Below are 16,448 nucleotides of genomic sequence, written 5' to 3' on the forward strand. Positions count from 1 at the left end.
AAGGCTTAGTTCTCCATCTGTTTTGAAGGAATCCCATAAATTTGTTTTGACTGGCTGTGGTTTTCCCAAAACACTTGGCGGATTTTATCCAGCTCTGACATCAGATGAAGTCCTATCTCCATGTGCATCAGCAGGTTCTCCAGCCACTCCTCTAATTTAGCAAAACTGGCACTATAGAAAGAAACAGGGAGAAAACCCAACATTTTAGCAAATTAGATTTTGTTTGCGGTAAGGTTATGATTTGTAAATGAGAATCACCGTTTCTCAGCCTCCAAGGCACAACACAGAACCGCAATGGGAAAGAAAGCCTCGGGGCAATCTTTGGACATATAGCACTCCAAGAATTCATTCACATTCAGTCCAAACTCCTGCGTGCGAGGGAGGTAATCTGGATCGGCATATACTCTTCCGATAATCTGTCATGAGGAATATACATATACTGTATTTTCAATTATATTTAAAATTTAAAAAATATAAAAAAGAAATTTATAAGCTTACCTCACAAACAACAATCCCGAATGAGAAAATGTCAACATGTTCATCGTAGACTTTTCCTGCAGAAAAAAAACAACAACAAAAAAATCACAAAACTGCAAAATGGTCATTCCTCGTCATCAGTCTTTGATTGTTAATTCATATGGCTTACCGTGGATCATTTCTGGTGCCATCCAGTAGGGGTTGCCCACCACCATATACCGTTTTTTACGACCAAGCTTGTTCAATTTGGACATTTGTCCAGGAGAAGAGCTCTTTTCTTCCTTTACAAGCTGGGCCAAACCAAAGTCAGCAACTACCACTGTTTGGTTCTGTGAGGAAAACCAGTATTGTCACACAATTTAGTTCAGTTGGAGACATGATCTACATTTATGAGTATTGAGATGTATTCTGACCTCTCGGACAAAGCAGTTGTGTGAGTTTAGATCCCGATGAATGACATTCATTGAATGTAGGTAAGCCTGGGTTGGAAAGAGAACATTTTTTGAAAAAAAAAGATGATTTGCCATTATAATCAGTGTTGGGGGTAACGCATTACAAGTACCGCGAGTTACGTAATCAGATTACTTTTTTCAAGTAACTAGTAAAGTAACGCATTACTTTTTAATTTACAAGAGAATATAAATGTTAAACAACACAAATATCCTTTATGTGTTTAATCCCATTCTATTAACCAATGTCTTTGCTTCTGACCTTCGATGATCCAGTTCAACCGTACTAATAAGCAAGAATTACTCTAGACAAACATTTGTGTGTCTTTTTTTATTGCTGAAGTGTGTTGAAATTTCTTCTTCTGCATTTTACTGTACGGACGTAAATTTACTTTCCCTTCAGCCTGAGGCTTATTCATTTCACTTTTGGTGTGAAAAGGCTTTTATATTTGCCAAAAATAGAACTTTTTTATTTTAAAAACAAACAAGCAAGCCCTGTCCAGATTTAAAAAGTAACGCAAAAGTAACGTAACACATTACTTTCCATAAAAAGTAACTAAGTAATGTAATTAGTTACTTTTTTAAGGAGTAACGCAATATTGTAATGCATTACTTTAAAAAGTAACTATCCCCAACACTGATTATAATACAGTCTACACATACATGTGTAGACTGTATTATATGGCAAAACATCTTTCATATTTAGAAGCTAACTAAATTTAGCTTCAGATTCATGTTCCCTGTCAAGACATGTCTTTGCATTAAGGAAGTAGGAAAGATAGTAGAGATCTGATGTAAAGATTCCATCTTTTCTTGCATTGTTGGATAGTAACAAACTGCTTGTAGACTTAAAACTCAATGTTTTCTTTACATTTCAACTCTACTATTCTGCAAAAACTCATTGCTCTTCATTACGTACCATTCCAGCGGCAATGTCTTTGGCATAGCTCACTCTAAGTTTCCAAGGGTGATCCCTGTCCTAAATTATGACACAAAATTAGTTTACTCACTCAGAACCAAAACAGCATGTTTTTTGTCAAGAATATATGGACTTCATGCAATTAAATCCAGTAAAGAATAAAAACAAACCATTTTCTGGATGGTGTCCGTCAGCGTTCCTCCTTGCACATACTCCGAGATCAGGTTCAGCCGTTTGTCTTTGTAGAGAATGCCGATAAACTTTAAGACATTAGGATGTTCTAGGCATCTCATTACTTTGACCTGGAGCCAAAAAAGTTTAGATTAGTAAACAATCCATTTGCTCCTTAGTGGTCTCAGAAAGCAAAAAACTACAACAAACCTCTTTCAGGAATGTCTTCTGAGTCTCTTCATCGAATTGAAGAAGTTCCTTAATCACCATGACCTCACCTGTTTCCGAATGTGTCACCTAACAACCCAAAGCAGGCAGTTAATTCCGTACTGTCAGTCTGTGATCTCAAGTGAGACTCACTGTGATCATTCAGACTCATTGCTTTACCTTTATGGCTTGTCCAAAACAACCTTTTCCCAAAACTTCCCCATATATTAGGTCTAAGGGACGGAAGATACGTTGTGTTTTGTCACTAGGGTCAAAACGCAGAGACTCTGATCGATTAATGTCTCTTCTATGGGAAAGAAGTGCAGCGTGTCGTTGCGAGCATGGAGCTTTATCAGTACTGCAGCTGCGCCTGCAGAGGCAGACAAAGAAAAACGAATAACGTTAGTAAGAGCACATTAGAAACATGACCTTTTTATATTATTTGGTGCTTTTTATATTATCCAAAAAATTACTAATTAAACCAGGGTTTTATCTTTACAGGAAAAATGTTTATGTATAACGTTTGACACCTACAACAAACCTGTATAGCAGGTTCTTAATAAAGACCTACTGACTTTTTATCAAATAACATTTACACATTTTCTTAATTTTAGTCCTGTTATCCAGTAAAAACCTCTAAAATCAATTTACATGAAAATCATTTGAGACTTGTTTCCAAAGAATATATCTTGAATTAATATATTTTTCATGGTCTATTGGCAAAATGTCTTTTTTTTCTCGTTTTAAGTATAATATATATATATATATATATAATAAAAAATAAAAAATTACCACAGGGAAGAAAAAAAAATAATTTATTCAATGTGCATTCTCTGAAAATCAGCCTTTTTTGCTTTTCAAAAAATGAATGTTGCTTAGATATTTTTACCTAAAAAACAAGAAAAAAAGAATTTTCTTTGAAGTGTAGTATTACATGTAATAAAATCTTATAGTGCCATAATTCTTACAGAATATTTTTGGATCGAGGGCTTATTCGTCTGTTGCTGGGAAGGGGAATGAAACCTAGTTTTCCAGGGTGGTCCAGTTCTTCTCCCAGTAGGCCAGACAAGTCTTCTTGTTTTGTGAGTTCTTCAGGATCGTGTTCAGTTGTGATTTGTAACCAGTGCTCTGTATCGTGAATCACCAGCTCTATCTGTTAAAACGGCCGAAATATAAAGGGTAATGGTGAAATGAGATGTGTCGTCCAGATTATTTGATCTTATCTGAGGTACAGGACTGACCTCATTGAGTGGAATGCTCTGGACAGAAATTCCATTGATCTCAAGAATCCTATCTCCAGCATGGATCAAAGGCTTAACTTCAGGGCTCAGGTTGTGCATATCCAGTCTGTGAATTTTTTAGGAGAAAAAAAAGTCAATATTTATTGAACGCAATCATTCATTCAATAATTTATTTAATAAAATCATGTTTGGTGGCCCTATATTTTTGCTCAGGTGTAACTGTGTCTATACTGACAACTTACTGAGATACGATGATCAAAGGGCCTGCATCCTTCTGCTCCACTGTGAAGGATAAACCTCGCCTGCTTTCTGCAGAAGGAGGAAATGACATCGATGTCACTGTATGAGGAAGCCGTGAACATTTTGCTGCCGATTGCTGCATCGACACCACCTCATGTCCACATTGTCCACTATGAGAGAAGAAGAAAACTCATTAAACCTGACAAAACTGAGGTACTTTTCCATCAAAATACTCACAAGATTAGCAAGTAGTAAAATGTTTTGACAAAACTGACCAGTATAAATTGGTAAAATCCACTAGAATGAAAGAATCACCATCTCCAATAACCATGCCACAGCTTTCACAGAGAAAACACTCGGGATGGTATTTATGCTTCCCAGCCACCTGCAGAGATGGAAGGAAGAGGCAAAGTTAGTTTATTATTTTCTAGTACAGTTTTTCTTGAATTCAGATGAAACAGTAAGGGAGGTGTTGAGGTGGAACAGGCTGGATGACATCATACTACAGAAGTGAAGCAGCACAATGGAAGGAAAGGAGTGGGAGGGGTTGTCTGCCCTTAGGTCACAGCAGGAAACAGTGACAAAACACAAAAAGATAGGATCAAGATAAGATCAAATTGCTGTTGTTGTTTAGTGAGTGCATTGTTGTTTGATTGTGCAGTCTACTAAAGGAATGCATGTATTCATGAATCCACTAGGTTCACACCTGATGATTAGTCAGTATCTTTTAAAAAAGATGAAATTACAGATTTGGAAGTTGTTGTAGTAAATGCTTTGTTGCTTACAAGCGACACAATCTTCACAAAAGTCTTGTTAGTGTAACTGCTTAGCGGCACTCAAAGATGGCCATGCTGCTTTCTAGCCATTATTTACAGCAACTGATAAGTGCTTTTATGTAATGGACTTTTTTATTTTTTATTCTATACAATTTTAACAAAAAAAAGTAAATAAATAAAACACTAAAAACTAAAATCAATCATTTTAAAAGACCATTTAGGCATCACAACATGCATGAAAAATGCATAGTATGAGATTAGCTAAAGATTACATTTAACAATGTTATTAAATTATTAGTGTTTTTAAAGATTAAGTTTAATTGAGCATTAGATGACAACAATATATATATATATATATATATACACACACACACACACACACACACACACACAGTGTAGCTTATAAGCCTTTATTATAGTTTTTATCTGCATTGGCCTATATTGGATATTTCCATGTGCATGCTCATTTCCTTTTTTTACATTTACACTTACTATTGTTGTCTAATCTTAATCTAATGCTCAATTAAACTTAATCTTTAAAAAACACTCATATGTATATATGTATATATATATATATATATATATGTGTGTGTGTGTGTGTGTGTGTATATTTGAAGTTGTAAATAAAACAGATTATTGAATTTTTTTCAATAAAATTTTATTTCAGTCTTTCACTTTCAAAATTTCATGTTTAATTCAATGTGTTACTTTTTTTTTAATTATTTGTGAAATTTGCTTAAATTAAATCCTCAACCTATTTTTTTTTCAGTCTATGTACCAATATATTGAGTATCAAGTTTGTTTTACTTAATAGTTCCCCTTCATCTCTAATCACACATTTCTAATGTTTATGAGTTGATTTGTCAAAGTTGTGTTCTTACCATAATGAGGCCGGTGGTAATAGACTCAGAGCAGCCGTAGCATTGCTCCCCAAATCGTGAGCAGTAATCTTTCTTACAGAAGAACTGTCCATCTCTTTCATAGTATAAGTGAGAAAGAACAGAATTACATTCACAACACCTAACAGAGAGAGAGAGAGGAAAAAATTACATGTAATTTACATAAAATTACATATAGAATTTATATTGTATTATTACACAGCTCTGTGGAATACTTGATTCTGATTGGTCAATCGTGCCATCCAGCGGTATGTTGCTCCCAGATAACAACCGCCAAATTGAATAACACACCGCTCTGTGTGTGTGTGTGTGTATATTTGAAGTTGTAAATAAAACAGATTATTGAATTTTTTTCAATAAAATTTTATTTCAGTCTTTCACTTTCAAAATTTCATGTTTAATTCAATGTGTTACTTTTTTTTTAATTATTTGTGAAATTTGCTTAAATTAAATCCTCAACCTATTTTTTTTTCAGTCTATGTACCAATATATTGAGTATCAAGTTTGTTTTACTTAATAGTTCCCCTTCATCTCTAATCACACATTTCTAATGTTTATGAGTTGATTTGTCAAAGTTGTGTTCTTACCATAATGAGGCCGGTGGTAATAGACTCAGAGCAGCCGTAGCATTGCTCCCCAAATCGTGAGCAGTAATCTTTCTTACAGAAGAACTGTCCATCTCTTTCATAGTATAAGTGAGAAAGAACAGAATTACATTCACAACACCTAACAGAGAGAGAGAGAGGAAAAAATTACATGTAATTTACATAAAATTACATATAGAATTTATATTGTATTATTACACAGCTCTGTGGAATACTTGATTCTGATTGGTCAATCGTGCCATCCAGCGGTATGTTGCTCCCAGATAACAACCGCCAAATTGAATAACACACCGCTCATCCGGGTACTACGAGTTATCTTGACCGGTACTACTTATATGCTTAACGAGTCACTCCGCTATCGTTGACTGTCTGGCGCCATCTTGTGACTGAAAACACTTAACCACCGCGTGTTACAATGGAAGACTTCAGCATTAATTTCAACATATATGGTAAAAACAACTGTTTATTGTAATTAGTGATACGACTGTACATTATGCCTTAAATGCTCATATTGTCTGACTTCAAAAGGCCCAAAGCAGTTTGTTAGGAACTGTAATAAGCGGGATAATGTATATCCAGCCGGTTGTTATCTCAGAATAAACCCCTTCAGGCTGATACAAGACCACTCCGCTTCGCGTCGGGGTCCTGATCACCCTGTCGGGATTTATTCTGACTGAGATAACAACCGGCTGGATGTACATTATCCCTTACATAACAACCGGTAAAAGCTAATAACACAGGCTCATCCGGGTAACAGCAGTCGGCGCTGTACTTAAACTATTTTTTCTTGGTGGAAGCTTTGCGTTTGTTTAGCTAATAAAATATTAAAACTCGATTCAAAATGGTGTACAATTATTTAATTATGTCATCCTGGTATCGCGGACTCGCTCTCGTTTCATACAAACGCTGCTGCTGCCATTTTGCTACGATTGTTTTGTACGCTGTAATGGGTTATAAGAGAACTAACAAACTTTTAAAACATTTTCGTCTTAATTCTTTTATTGCCTTAATTATTTTTGTGGTGAAATGTTGTGTAAGACGCAAAGGGGTTTATTCTAAGATAACAACGGTCTGGATGTACATTATCCCTTACTTATGTTTATTGCAGATTTCACAAAAGTCAAAGGGGGGTTAGGGCTGCACGATTAATCGAATGTGATTGTCATGCGCATTTTGTTAAAAAAGCCGGTTCTGTAATCGGCAGGAAATCATCATCACGTGCTTTCAGATGGAGCAGAATTTACTACACATAGCCGTAGTTCACTGACAAGTTATTCAGCTGCAGCCATAGGCATTTTCTGGGTTTCTTCTGCGAGGCGTATTTGGAGTTTCAGCGCGAGAGCGCCCTCTGGCCTTTGGATGGAGATTTACTGCTGATCACAGAACCGTGCTTCACTGAAAGATACGCATGACAATTGCAGCTTCTGTCGAATCGCGATCTCGATTCCATTTCGATTTATCGTGGAGCCCTAAGTGGGGTTACAATAAAGTTTTGGGCTAAGTTCATCACTTCAGCAAATGTACTATGTCATGTACTATGTCATGTATCAGATCAGATCCTTAACTACTGTTAGAGTAAGATTCAGCTGGAGTGTATAAAATAAAACACGAGAGCCAGGGGAGTTTTCTATCTTGCTGCGTCTGAGCAGGATGCCTGTCATGTGTTCCACAGCTGGTGGTTATCTGCTCTTCCATCCTTCCATTCAATAAAATACAGCACTCTCATGAAAACACATGCACATTATACACAAACACACTTGTGTACACACACACACACACACACACACACACATTATGTAGTCTTAAACACTAGCAAACAAAGCAAAAAAGCAGAATAACAAGAAGGTGTTGCTCAATGCAGTGGTTGTACGATGTAGAAACAACATAGCAGGTGACTCCTTTGTGGTGGTGTGCGGGGTGTTACGGTATGCCAGTAGAAATGTGTCCAACCTTTGTTGAATGAAAGTTGATCCTTTTGAACAACGTAAAGCCCGCTTTACTGTCTGAACCATGCGTTCCGCCAAGCCATTAGTAGCTGGGTGAAAAGGTGCAGAACGTGTGTGTGTCACTCCATTGGCCTACTAGCAAACAAAGCAAAAAAGCAGAATAACAAGAAGGTGTTGCTCAATGCAGTGGTTGACAGGGTGGAAGTATAGTATTGTACAATGCTGTGGAAAGTACAGTATTGTACTTCATTACTATAATTAAGTATTATTTTGGAAAATTTGAGCTTTACTTGTGTTATATCTTATCTGTTATATAACATGAATAATACGCTGAGACGAGCGCTGTCAACTAACTTCTAATATACTGACATAACATAGACAAAGATGGATCTCTTTCTTTTCCTTTTACATGTCCACATATACATAGATATTTGCCTGTATAATGTAGCACTCATAGTAATACCAAAATATAGAACAACTATAATAAAACACTAGAATCTTAAATGGTAGAATCATTCAATGAACTGTGTTGTGCTTATTCTTTAAATTAAACTCAGCACCATGACTGTTAACATACAACCAATGGAATTGGTTTATACCATCAAGGTAAGCCTTATGGGCTAAACCGTACTGGAGGCTTGATGGTACGTTCAGGATAGCGCTTAGCCTCTTTGTGTGGAGTGTGTAACACCACTTCATTGTCCCTAGTGGCTGAATCTTCTGATTGTGCTAAACCTGTTGGAATTTGATCAAGACTAGGACGTGATGTCTCTCCTGAGATCGGATGTTCACACAAATCTGTCAGATTCCCCTCAGGAACTTCAATGGTCTCTGGACCAATCTCATCTCCATTGTCGCAATCATCCTGATGTGCCAAAATTTGATCAACATGACGCCTCCAATGAACTGAAAGTCCTACATCGACAGTGTATGATACTGGAGCTAATTGTGAGTTGTAAAGTTCTCTTGAAATTAGAGAGACAGCCGCTCCAGTGTCTAATTCCATTTCCATAATTTCTCCTACAACCTTTGGTTTAAGACGAATGTGTGACAATTCCTGCTTTTTAGTCATCACATGCAATGCAAGCTCCGTATCTGTAGTGTCGTCACTAGATGAGTCCTTCACATCCATCTGATGCACTTTCTTTTTCTGTTGGAAATTTTTCACCCTCTTTGACTTAGACTTATTACATTCAGTCATGTGTTTCCCTTTAATTCTGCACACTCTGGAAATGTGGCCTTTTTTACCACAATTGTGGCACTGTTGCTCTTTGAAATAACAGTCTTTCTCATTATGGTTTGTTCTTCCACAACGGTAGCACTTATTTCCTCCTTTCTCTTTCAAGGACAGTGCATGCACTTTCAAAGAGCTACTTAACTGATGAGATTCCCACGCGGCCGTTTCCATAGACACTGCTGTCTCCACTGCCTTTTGAAACGTGAGGGCTGCTTCCGTCAATAGCCGCTTCTGTATAGACTCCGTTTTCAGCCCACACACAAAGCGATCGCGCAGTGCGTCTTGTAAATGCGTCCCAAATTCGCAGTGTTCACTCAGCTTTTTCAGAACTGCGACATACTGTGCTACTGTCTCTGTTTCGTGCTGACTGCGGTTATGAAACCTAAATCTTTCTGCAATAACGATCGGTTTCGGTGAGAAATGGTCTTTCAAAACAGTCACAATGTCATCATATGACTTCGCACCCGGCTTATCTGGGGCGATTAAACTCCGCAGCAGGCCGTATGTAGATGAACCCATAACACTCAGCAACACAGCGACTTGTTTCTCATCTGCAATGTCGTTCGCAGAGACAAATTGTTCAAACCTTTCTATGTAGGTAGCCCACTGTTCAGCGGACTCATCAAAGGCATCCATATGACCGATAAACACAGCCATTTCGTCGGGTGTTGTTCCACGAGTTCACTACATACATCCAATCAAATAATGCAGTAGCCAGACAAATCAGGCGTTCGAAAAGACAATCCTCATCGCCAATATGTTATATCTTATCTGTTATATAACATGAATAATACGCTGAGACGAGTGCTGTGTCAACTCACTTCTAATTTACTGAGAACTCTGAAGTCTTTTTTCTTCATTGATAACATAACATACACACGGTAGTGATCTTGAGCGCCTCCTAGTGCGCTGAAACATTAAGCACATACATCACAACTTGAGTGTCATTGAAACTGAATACTTGCACTTTTACTCAGATTACATTTAAAAACTATGCTTTTTACTCATTACAACATCATATGACTTCTAGTCTTTTTGCAGGACTTTATTACTATAACCTTTTCTCACGTTAAATAAATAACTAAATGGATGGATAACTAAAATGAATAAATAAATATCAACTATCAAATCTGCACACATTTTATTTTCTGAATGAAATCAATTTCAGTAAACTGTAGTTGGCCAACTAGGTTCATTCATTCTTGACAAACTTTAGTTATTTATAAACAAATACATATTAAACTGTACACAATAATAAAATAATCTGCTTCAGAATAAAAAGTTTAACATTTGGTAAATTGCGACTGAACTGGTTTCTTTAAAAGGTTTAATCATCTGTCAAAGCATAATGTCAAAGTCTCTTCAACAGTTTATTTTAAAAGTTAAATACTTTCAATTTATTATGTCAAGTTCAGCTGAATGTGAAGCTCATTTGCTTTAATTCAAGAGCATTTTGTCTAGATACTTTGACTTTGAACTGAGAATTTGACAGTACTTTAAGATAAATACAATTTTAGTATAATTTATATGCCTATAGGCCAGATTAAATACGCTTTTGCACATTTCATCCACTAGTCTGATAATAACAATTTATGCCAAACAGACAGGATTTAGTACAAACTCATATATTATTATTTGTATATTACTCGTATATTATAAGTTTGCCTGTCATGGTGATGAACACATGCAAAACCCTATCTAAATGCCAATGTTATTAAAACCCTGCATCAATTTGGTAAACCAGATTCTCAGTAGAGAAGTGGGAGTGAACAGAACTGGTGTGAAACAAACAAAATCTGAATTCTCTTTCTGTATTTACATAAACACAAACACTATTCTGCTTATGTTGACGATGCCGAAGGGGTCTCAACCCAGCTAACAAAACCACAAATTTCTACACATCTAAAGGATACAGTAACAAAGTATAAGCTCGAATTTAACAAAGTACAAGAATTACGTTATCTCCTGACAATCTGAAAGTAGACTGTTGACGAAGAAGTTCCTGTTTTTGTTTTTACAAGAAATGTACATACAAGGGCATGTACCAGCAAGAAAAACCACAACTGTGAGCCTTTTTCCAAGAATCGAAGGAAAATAAAGAAATAAGACATAGAGAAGGTGTAAACTAGTAAACAAAACAAGTCCAGTTTGACTTACCTTGCCTTCCCTCCTCTCCGGCAATATAGGTCCTGACAAGACTTGAGCATGGCAGCAGTAGTAATGCTCAAGTAGTTTTCTTACTGTCCCCCACTCATTTCAGGGGTGGAGTAAAGTGGGAGGAGAGGACAAAACTGTTACAAACAGACTCAAACAGTTTTCTTTCATATCAGCATATGCAGTAATGAGCTTCGCTATACTGCTTCCTGCCGAGTGTCTGAAATGAGACACAAATCCCTCCTACTCCTCCTAACTTTAGCCCACCTTCTTCTGCTTTAGTCTGCAGAAAGAATGCATACTGTCAGAGGATATAGAGTTACCCGACCAGTGTCACCTGCTGATAACCCTCATGAACTACATGACCGGGCAGAGACATGCATTTAAATCCCCCTCCTTCATGAAGGGAGGGTTTGTGTAAGTGTATTCATGCAAGAGAAATTATGAAAGAATCTTGCTTTGGAACTGCTCATGACGTATTTGACTGTGGACTACTTCCATTCAGTCTTTAAACTTTAAAGTAGAGTGGAACCAAAGTCATTTCTATTTGCTATTAGAATTACATCTGGTGTAATACATTGGGAAGCTATACTGATAAAAGTAAAACAATTATGATAGTCAAAACAAGTCATGGAACATAAAAAAAATGACCAAAAGAAATCGTCATTAATAGATTGTTAAAATTACAATACAATGTGAAAAAAAACCTTTCAGTTAAAACCTGCCTTCATTCAACATTATATAAATAATTAGGGCCAGCGTGTGCCTATAGGTGAACTAGACAGCCGCCTAGGGTGGCAGCACAGTCAGGGTGGCAAAAAGGAGAGAGATTAAATTTTTATTTTAATTCATTTTTATTTTCACTGGGTCTCATAAAGCACTTTGATCAGCCGCCCCTCGTCTAATGAGCAGTTCGATCTTTTTAGGCAGATCAGAGGAGAATGCTGTCACTGATGATTCCATATCACTGACAGCTTCAGATTTGGAGGATCGGGCATGCTCCAGAGAGGACCCTAACACCCTTCTCCCCAATGGGTTATTATGGGCTGGTGGAGAGAGAACTGATTCGCATTCTCACCAGGCTGTGGAGAATCTCGGCTTAGAATGGTTGGCAATAGAAGAGCCTGCCCGTTACCGTTTAGACGAATGATGTCCGCTGGGCTGTCGTCAACGAATCTCTCGCTAGAGACAGATGCTGTTTAACCAGAAATTTACAATGAACTCACCAAGGTGTGGCGCGCCCCTACTCGGCACGTGTCCACTTTTATTATTCTGCTGCCCTCATCTCTGTTGATGGCGCTGAAGTAAGAGGGTATGGCAAGCTCCGCCCCCCAAGAAGAGGCAGTCGCTGCACACCTCTACCCGCCATCTGCCTGGCAGATTTGCAAAGAGATTCACTGCAGCACAGAATTCATCGCAGGTCATGCGTCACTTCCTGCCTAAGCGCTCCAGCCCCCAAGAATGAGGCTGCTCACCCCAGTTCGCTCTCAAGCCACCTCGCTTCAGAGGCATTATTCAAACTTGCTTCAAACTTGTTGTTCAAACAACAATGCTTATGTTCTCCGGTCTGAAGTGCAAAGTCTGCTTGCAAAAGGAACGGTGGAAACGGTTCCTCTAGCGAACAGCGAGTCAGGCTTTTACATCTGCTACTTCCTCGTTCCCAAGAAATATGGCTGGCCTAGGCATCTGAACTGTGCGGTTATGAGAAGTGCATGGACTTCTCATAGTCAGAGACAGATGGGAATCCGCATTGTGAATTACCTATACGATTGGCTGGTCTTAGCCAGGTCTGAACAGGAACTCACAGGTCAATGTGTCAGGAGCAGCTTGGGCTAAAATTCTATTTAGCCAAGAGCTTTCTGTCTCCCAGCCAGTGAGTAGTCTTTCTGGGGACAGTTATTGATTCTGCCTAGATGCGGGCATGGATTACGCCGGAATGCTCCCTGACAATTCAGCGGCTAGCTGCCTCATTCAGACTCGGGACTTCATGTCCCCTCAGGGCTTTCCAGAGGATACTTGGCCTCAAGTCAGCCGCTTTCTCTGTGATTCCTGTATTGGCTCAAGCCAATGTCCAGTCCCAAGCTTGGCGCCTGGTACGTTTTCATCTCAGGGTAACCCACCACTGGATCAGAGCTGTGGCCCCTTGGAAAACCCCTCGCCTGTTTCAACAAGGCATCCCATTGGGACTGACCTCCAGAAGGAAGGTGGTCATGACAGATGCCTCCGACTTGGGTTGTGGAGCTCTGTACGAGGGCAGACAGGTGTTCAGCTCCTGGTCAAACCTGGAGCAGTGCTTGCACATCAACTGCCTTGAGATGATGGCGGTTTTTTCAAGCCCTCAAAACCTTCCTACCGGCATTAAAGGGGCACCACATCCTGGTCCATTCAGACAACATGACGGTGGTAGCCTTTATCAATCACCAAGGCGGTCTCAGGTCACGCTCCCTTCACGGTTAGCTCGACGCCTCCTTTTATGGGCACAAGGCAAACTCCTCTCATTGAGAGTTGTTCATGTGCCTGGCAGACTGAACCACGGGGCAGACGTTCTGTCCAGGGGCAATGTGGCTCCAGGAGAATGGAGGCTTCATCCCCAAATGGTTCAAATGATCTGGTCTGTCTTCGGCATGACAGAGGTGGACCTCTTCGCCTCAGAAGACAACTTTCACTGCCCAATTTATTTCTCTAAGCTGTGAGATGCCCTGGCCCATGACTGGCCCAGTGCTCGCCTGTAAGCCTTCCCCCGGTTACCCTGCTTCTTCAGGTCATCAGGGAAGTCAGATCCTCTTGTTGGCCCCACTCTGGAAGAATCAGATGTAGGTTCCCCGAGTTGATTCAGCTGCTATCGGCAGCCCTGTGGCCGACACCACTGACAAAGGGCCTTCTCTCGCAAGCAAAGGGCATGATTTGGCATCCCCTGCCAGAGCTGTGGAGCCTTCATGTTTGGCCCCTCGACGGGAGCCTTTATAGCACCCTGCGAGTTTAACTAACACCATATCAGTAGCCTACCAGATATGGGTGTCATGTCATTAAATATTTTTTATAAGACTAAATTTGTATTTAACGGGAGCTCAATTAAATAAAACAATCTAAGTTACTAATTAAAATCCTTTCATTTCCATGGTTATACAAACAGCGAATAAATCATACTGTAGCAAAACAGAAAGCGAGCAAAAAACATATACTTTATCAGATAACATTATCAATGACTTAAGGCTAGTGCAAGTTTAAGCACTCTCAAACACTGTGAAATGAATCTCTTACTTATATCGTAGGTACATCTGCACTTTGTTGTTTATGATGAGAGAATTTGCGATGAGATGAGAGAGTGCAGAATTCAGTCAGAGAAAACTCCGGCGTTCAGCGATGGCTGAACACCTCTGGTTGGTCATTGCATTCATAATGTAAGCCCTTCATAAGGGGAGGGGCGATGGTAGTAGCGCCCGTAATGTTGTCCTCACGTCTCATTGGGGGAAAGAAATGAACACCTGTGCTGCATTTGTAAGGAAATGGTTAAAGGTATGATGTCTGCTGTTGTGAGGGGGGCTTTTGTATGTGAGTGCTGCTGAGCTTCTTGCCGAGGCTTCCATGTGGGCTAGATGTTTCCTTGCGACGTGTGCGAAGCGATTGGGAGGGACAGTTTGTAGTTGTGGGGTTTCCCTAACTAAAGTTTGGTGGTCACCAGAGGTTTTCCCGAACACTGTACCCCACGTCCGGCAGCGGGTAAGAAGGCCAGCAGTACATTATTTGCTCTTATGGCTTATTGAATTGTAGCTATATTGGGCACATCTGATTCACCGGGGAGGCCTGGTTTAATATGAATGCTTGACTGTTGTGCCCAATTTTTACTCCCTGCCAGATTATTACCCCCTAGTATTGGTAGGTTTAGGATTAGGTGTGGGGGATGGGTTGGGATTAGGGGTGGGGTTAGGATTAGGCAATCAGGTAGCGTCTTCAACGAGGGGGGTAATAATTTGGCAGGGGGTCGAAATTGGGCACAACATCCTCCGGTGCTTGTTGTGTGTTTGTGAGTGTGTGTTAACAGGGGGGTATTAGGGCAGGTTACTATTATTATTCATGTGCCATTTTTATGTTGTATATTGACGACGGCTAAGTATTTAGCCAGAGTGGTCTCGATTGCATGTATTGTGTGATTTTTGGTGTGTTTCTATTGATGTGTATTATTTAATTGATACACTTACAGATATTAATGTCTTTGGAGTTTGCTGTGTAATGAAAGTGTGTATAATTGGTGGGCACATGAATTAATTCAATGTGAATATAGTAACCTTTGAAACCCTCTGCTGAATATTTCTCTGTTCGTTAATTGCTCAGATGTCCTGGATAGTTTGTGAATTGTCACGATGCTCAGATGATGCAAAACGCTGTAAAAACGCCTAAAACTAAATATGATGCAGCATGAGTATATCTAAATTTAATGCTGCAATCAACACTTTTCATTTCATTTTCACTTTATTTGCGACATCCGTAATAGATCATTTTGTTTTTTAAAGGAATAATTGTGTTTTTTAAAGGAATAGTTTACCCAGAAATTAATATTTTCTCACCCTCGGGCCATCCAAATTGGATTGAATTTGTTTCTTCATGGGAACAGATTTGGAGAGATTTCAACACTTTTCATTTCATTTTCACTTTATTCGTGTCACCCGTAATAATTTAATTGTTCAGGGGCACTTTTGTCCAGTTTGGTGGCATTTTTGCCCCAAGCTCCCGTTATTTCCGACCCGTGGCCAGGAAGGCTAATATGGGAGGAAAAGTCATGTGGTTCACCTTATTGCATGCATAATAGCCTATATGTATAATATTTATACATGCCATATATTAATATTTATAACCAATATGAATAGCTGTGCATGCGCAAGAGACGGGTGTACTTCGGCTGAACGAGCACTGGTTGCACCACTTTCTGTGTGTCTCTCATTCAAAATTAACTGACTTGTGCTTTCCGCGTCCTGAACAGCCTTGAGCTGGCCACCGGGAATTCACCTGGATCTTCCGATGGCCTCACCCGGCCTGTGCATATACTTATTGACGAATAGCCTATAATACAGAATTTGCATTTGCAGCAGTGGTTGCGTGCTGTTTTTTTTTTTTTTACATTGCAGTATA

The 16,448-nt window shown here is 39.1% G+C and overlaps 1 protein-coding gene across 1 annotated transcript; it reads right to left on the reverse strand.

Annotated features, from left to right (window-relative positions):
• Positions 1–5: 5 nt before the first annotated feature.
• Positions 6–11,589, reverse strand: LOC107697333 (LIM domain kinase 1-like). The gene is made up of 15 exons (XM_016498070.1): positions 11,325–11,589; positions 5,967–6,105; positions 3,980–4,089; positions 3,707–3,874; positions 3,465–3,570; positions 3,192–3,376; positions 2,404–2,593; positions 2,227–2,313; positions 2,016–2,147; positions 1,846–1,905; positions 891–956; positions 647–806; positions 499–554; positions 259–416; positions 6–171 (listed from the first exon to the last, which is right to left on the reverse strand). Exons 1-15 carry the CDS (start codon positions 11,372–11,374, stop codon positions 6–8), a joined length of 1,833 nt encoding a protein of 610 aa, XP_016353556.1. The 5' UTR covers positions 11,375–11,589.
• Between the last annotated feature and the right edge of the window lie 4,859 nt (positions 11,590–16,448).

Source organism: Sinocyclocheilus anshuiensis, unplaced genomic scaffold, assembly GCF_001515605.1.
Source record: "Sinocyclocheilus anshuiensis isolate Anshui unplaced genomic scaffold, SAMN03320099.WGS_v1.1 scaffold1095, whole genome shotgun sequence".
Taxonomy (NCBI): domain Eukaryota; kingdom Metazoa; phylum Chordata; class Actinopteri; order Cypriniformes; family Cyprinidae; genus Sinocyclocheilus; species Sinocyclocheilus anshuiensis.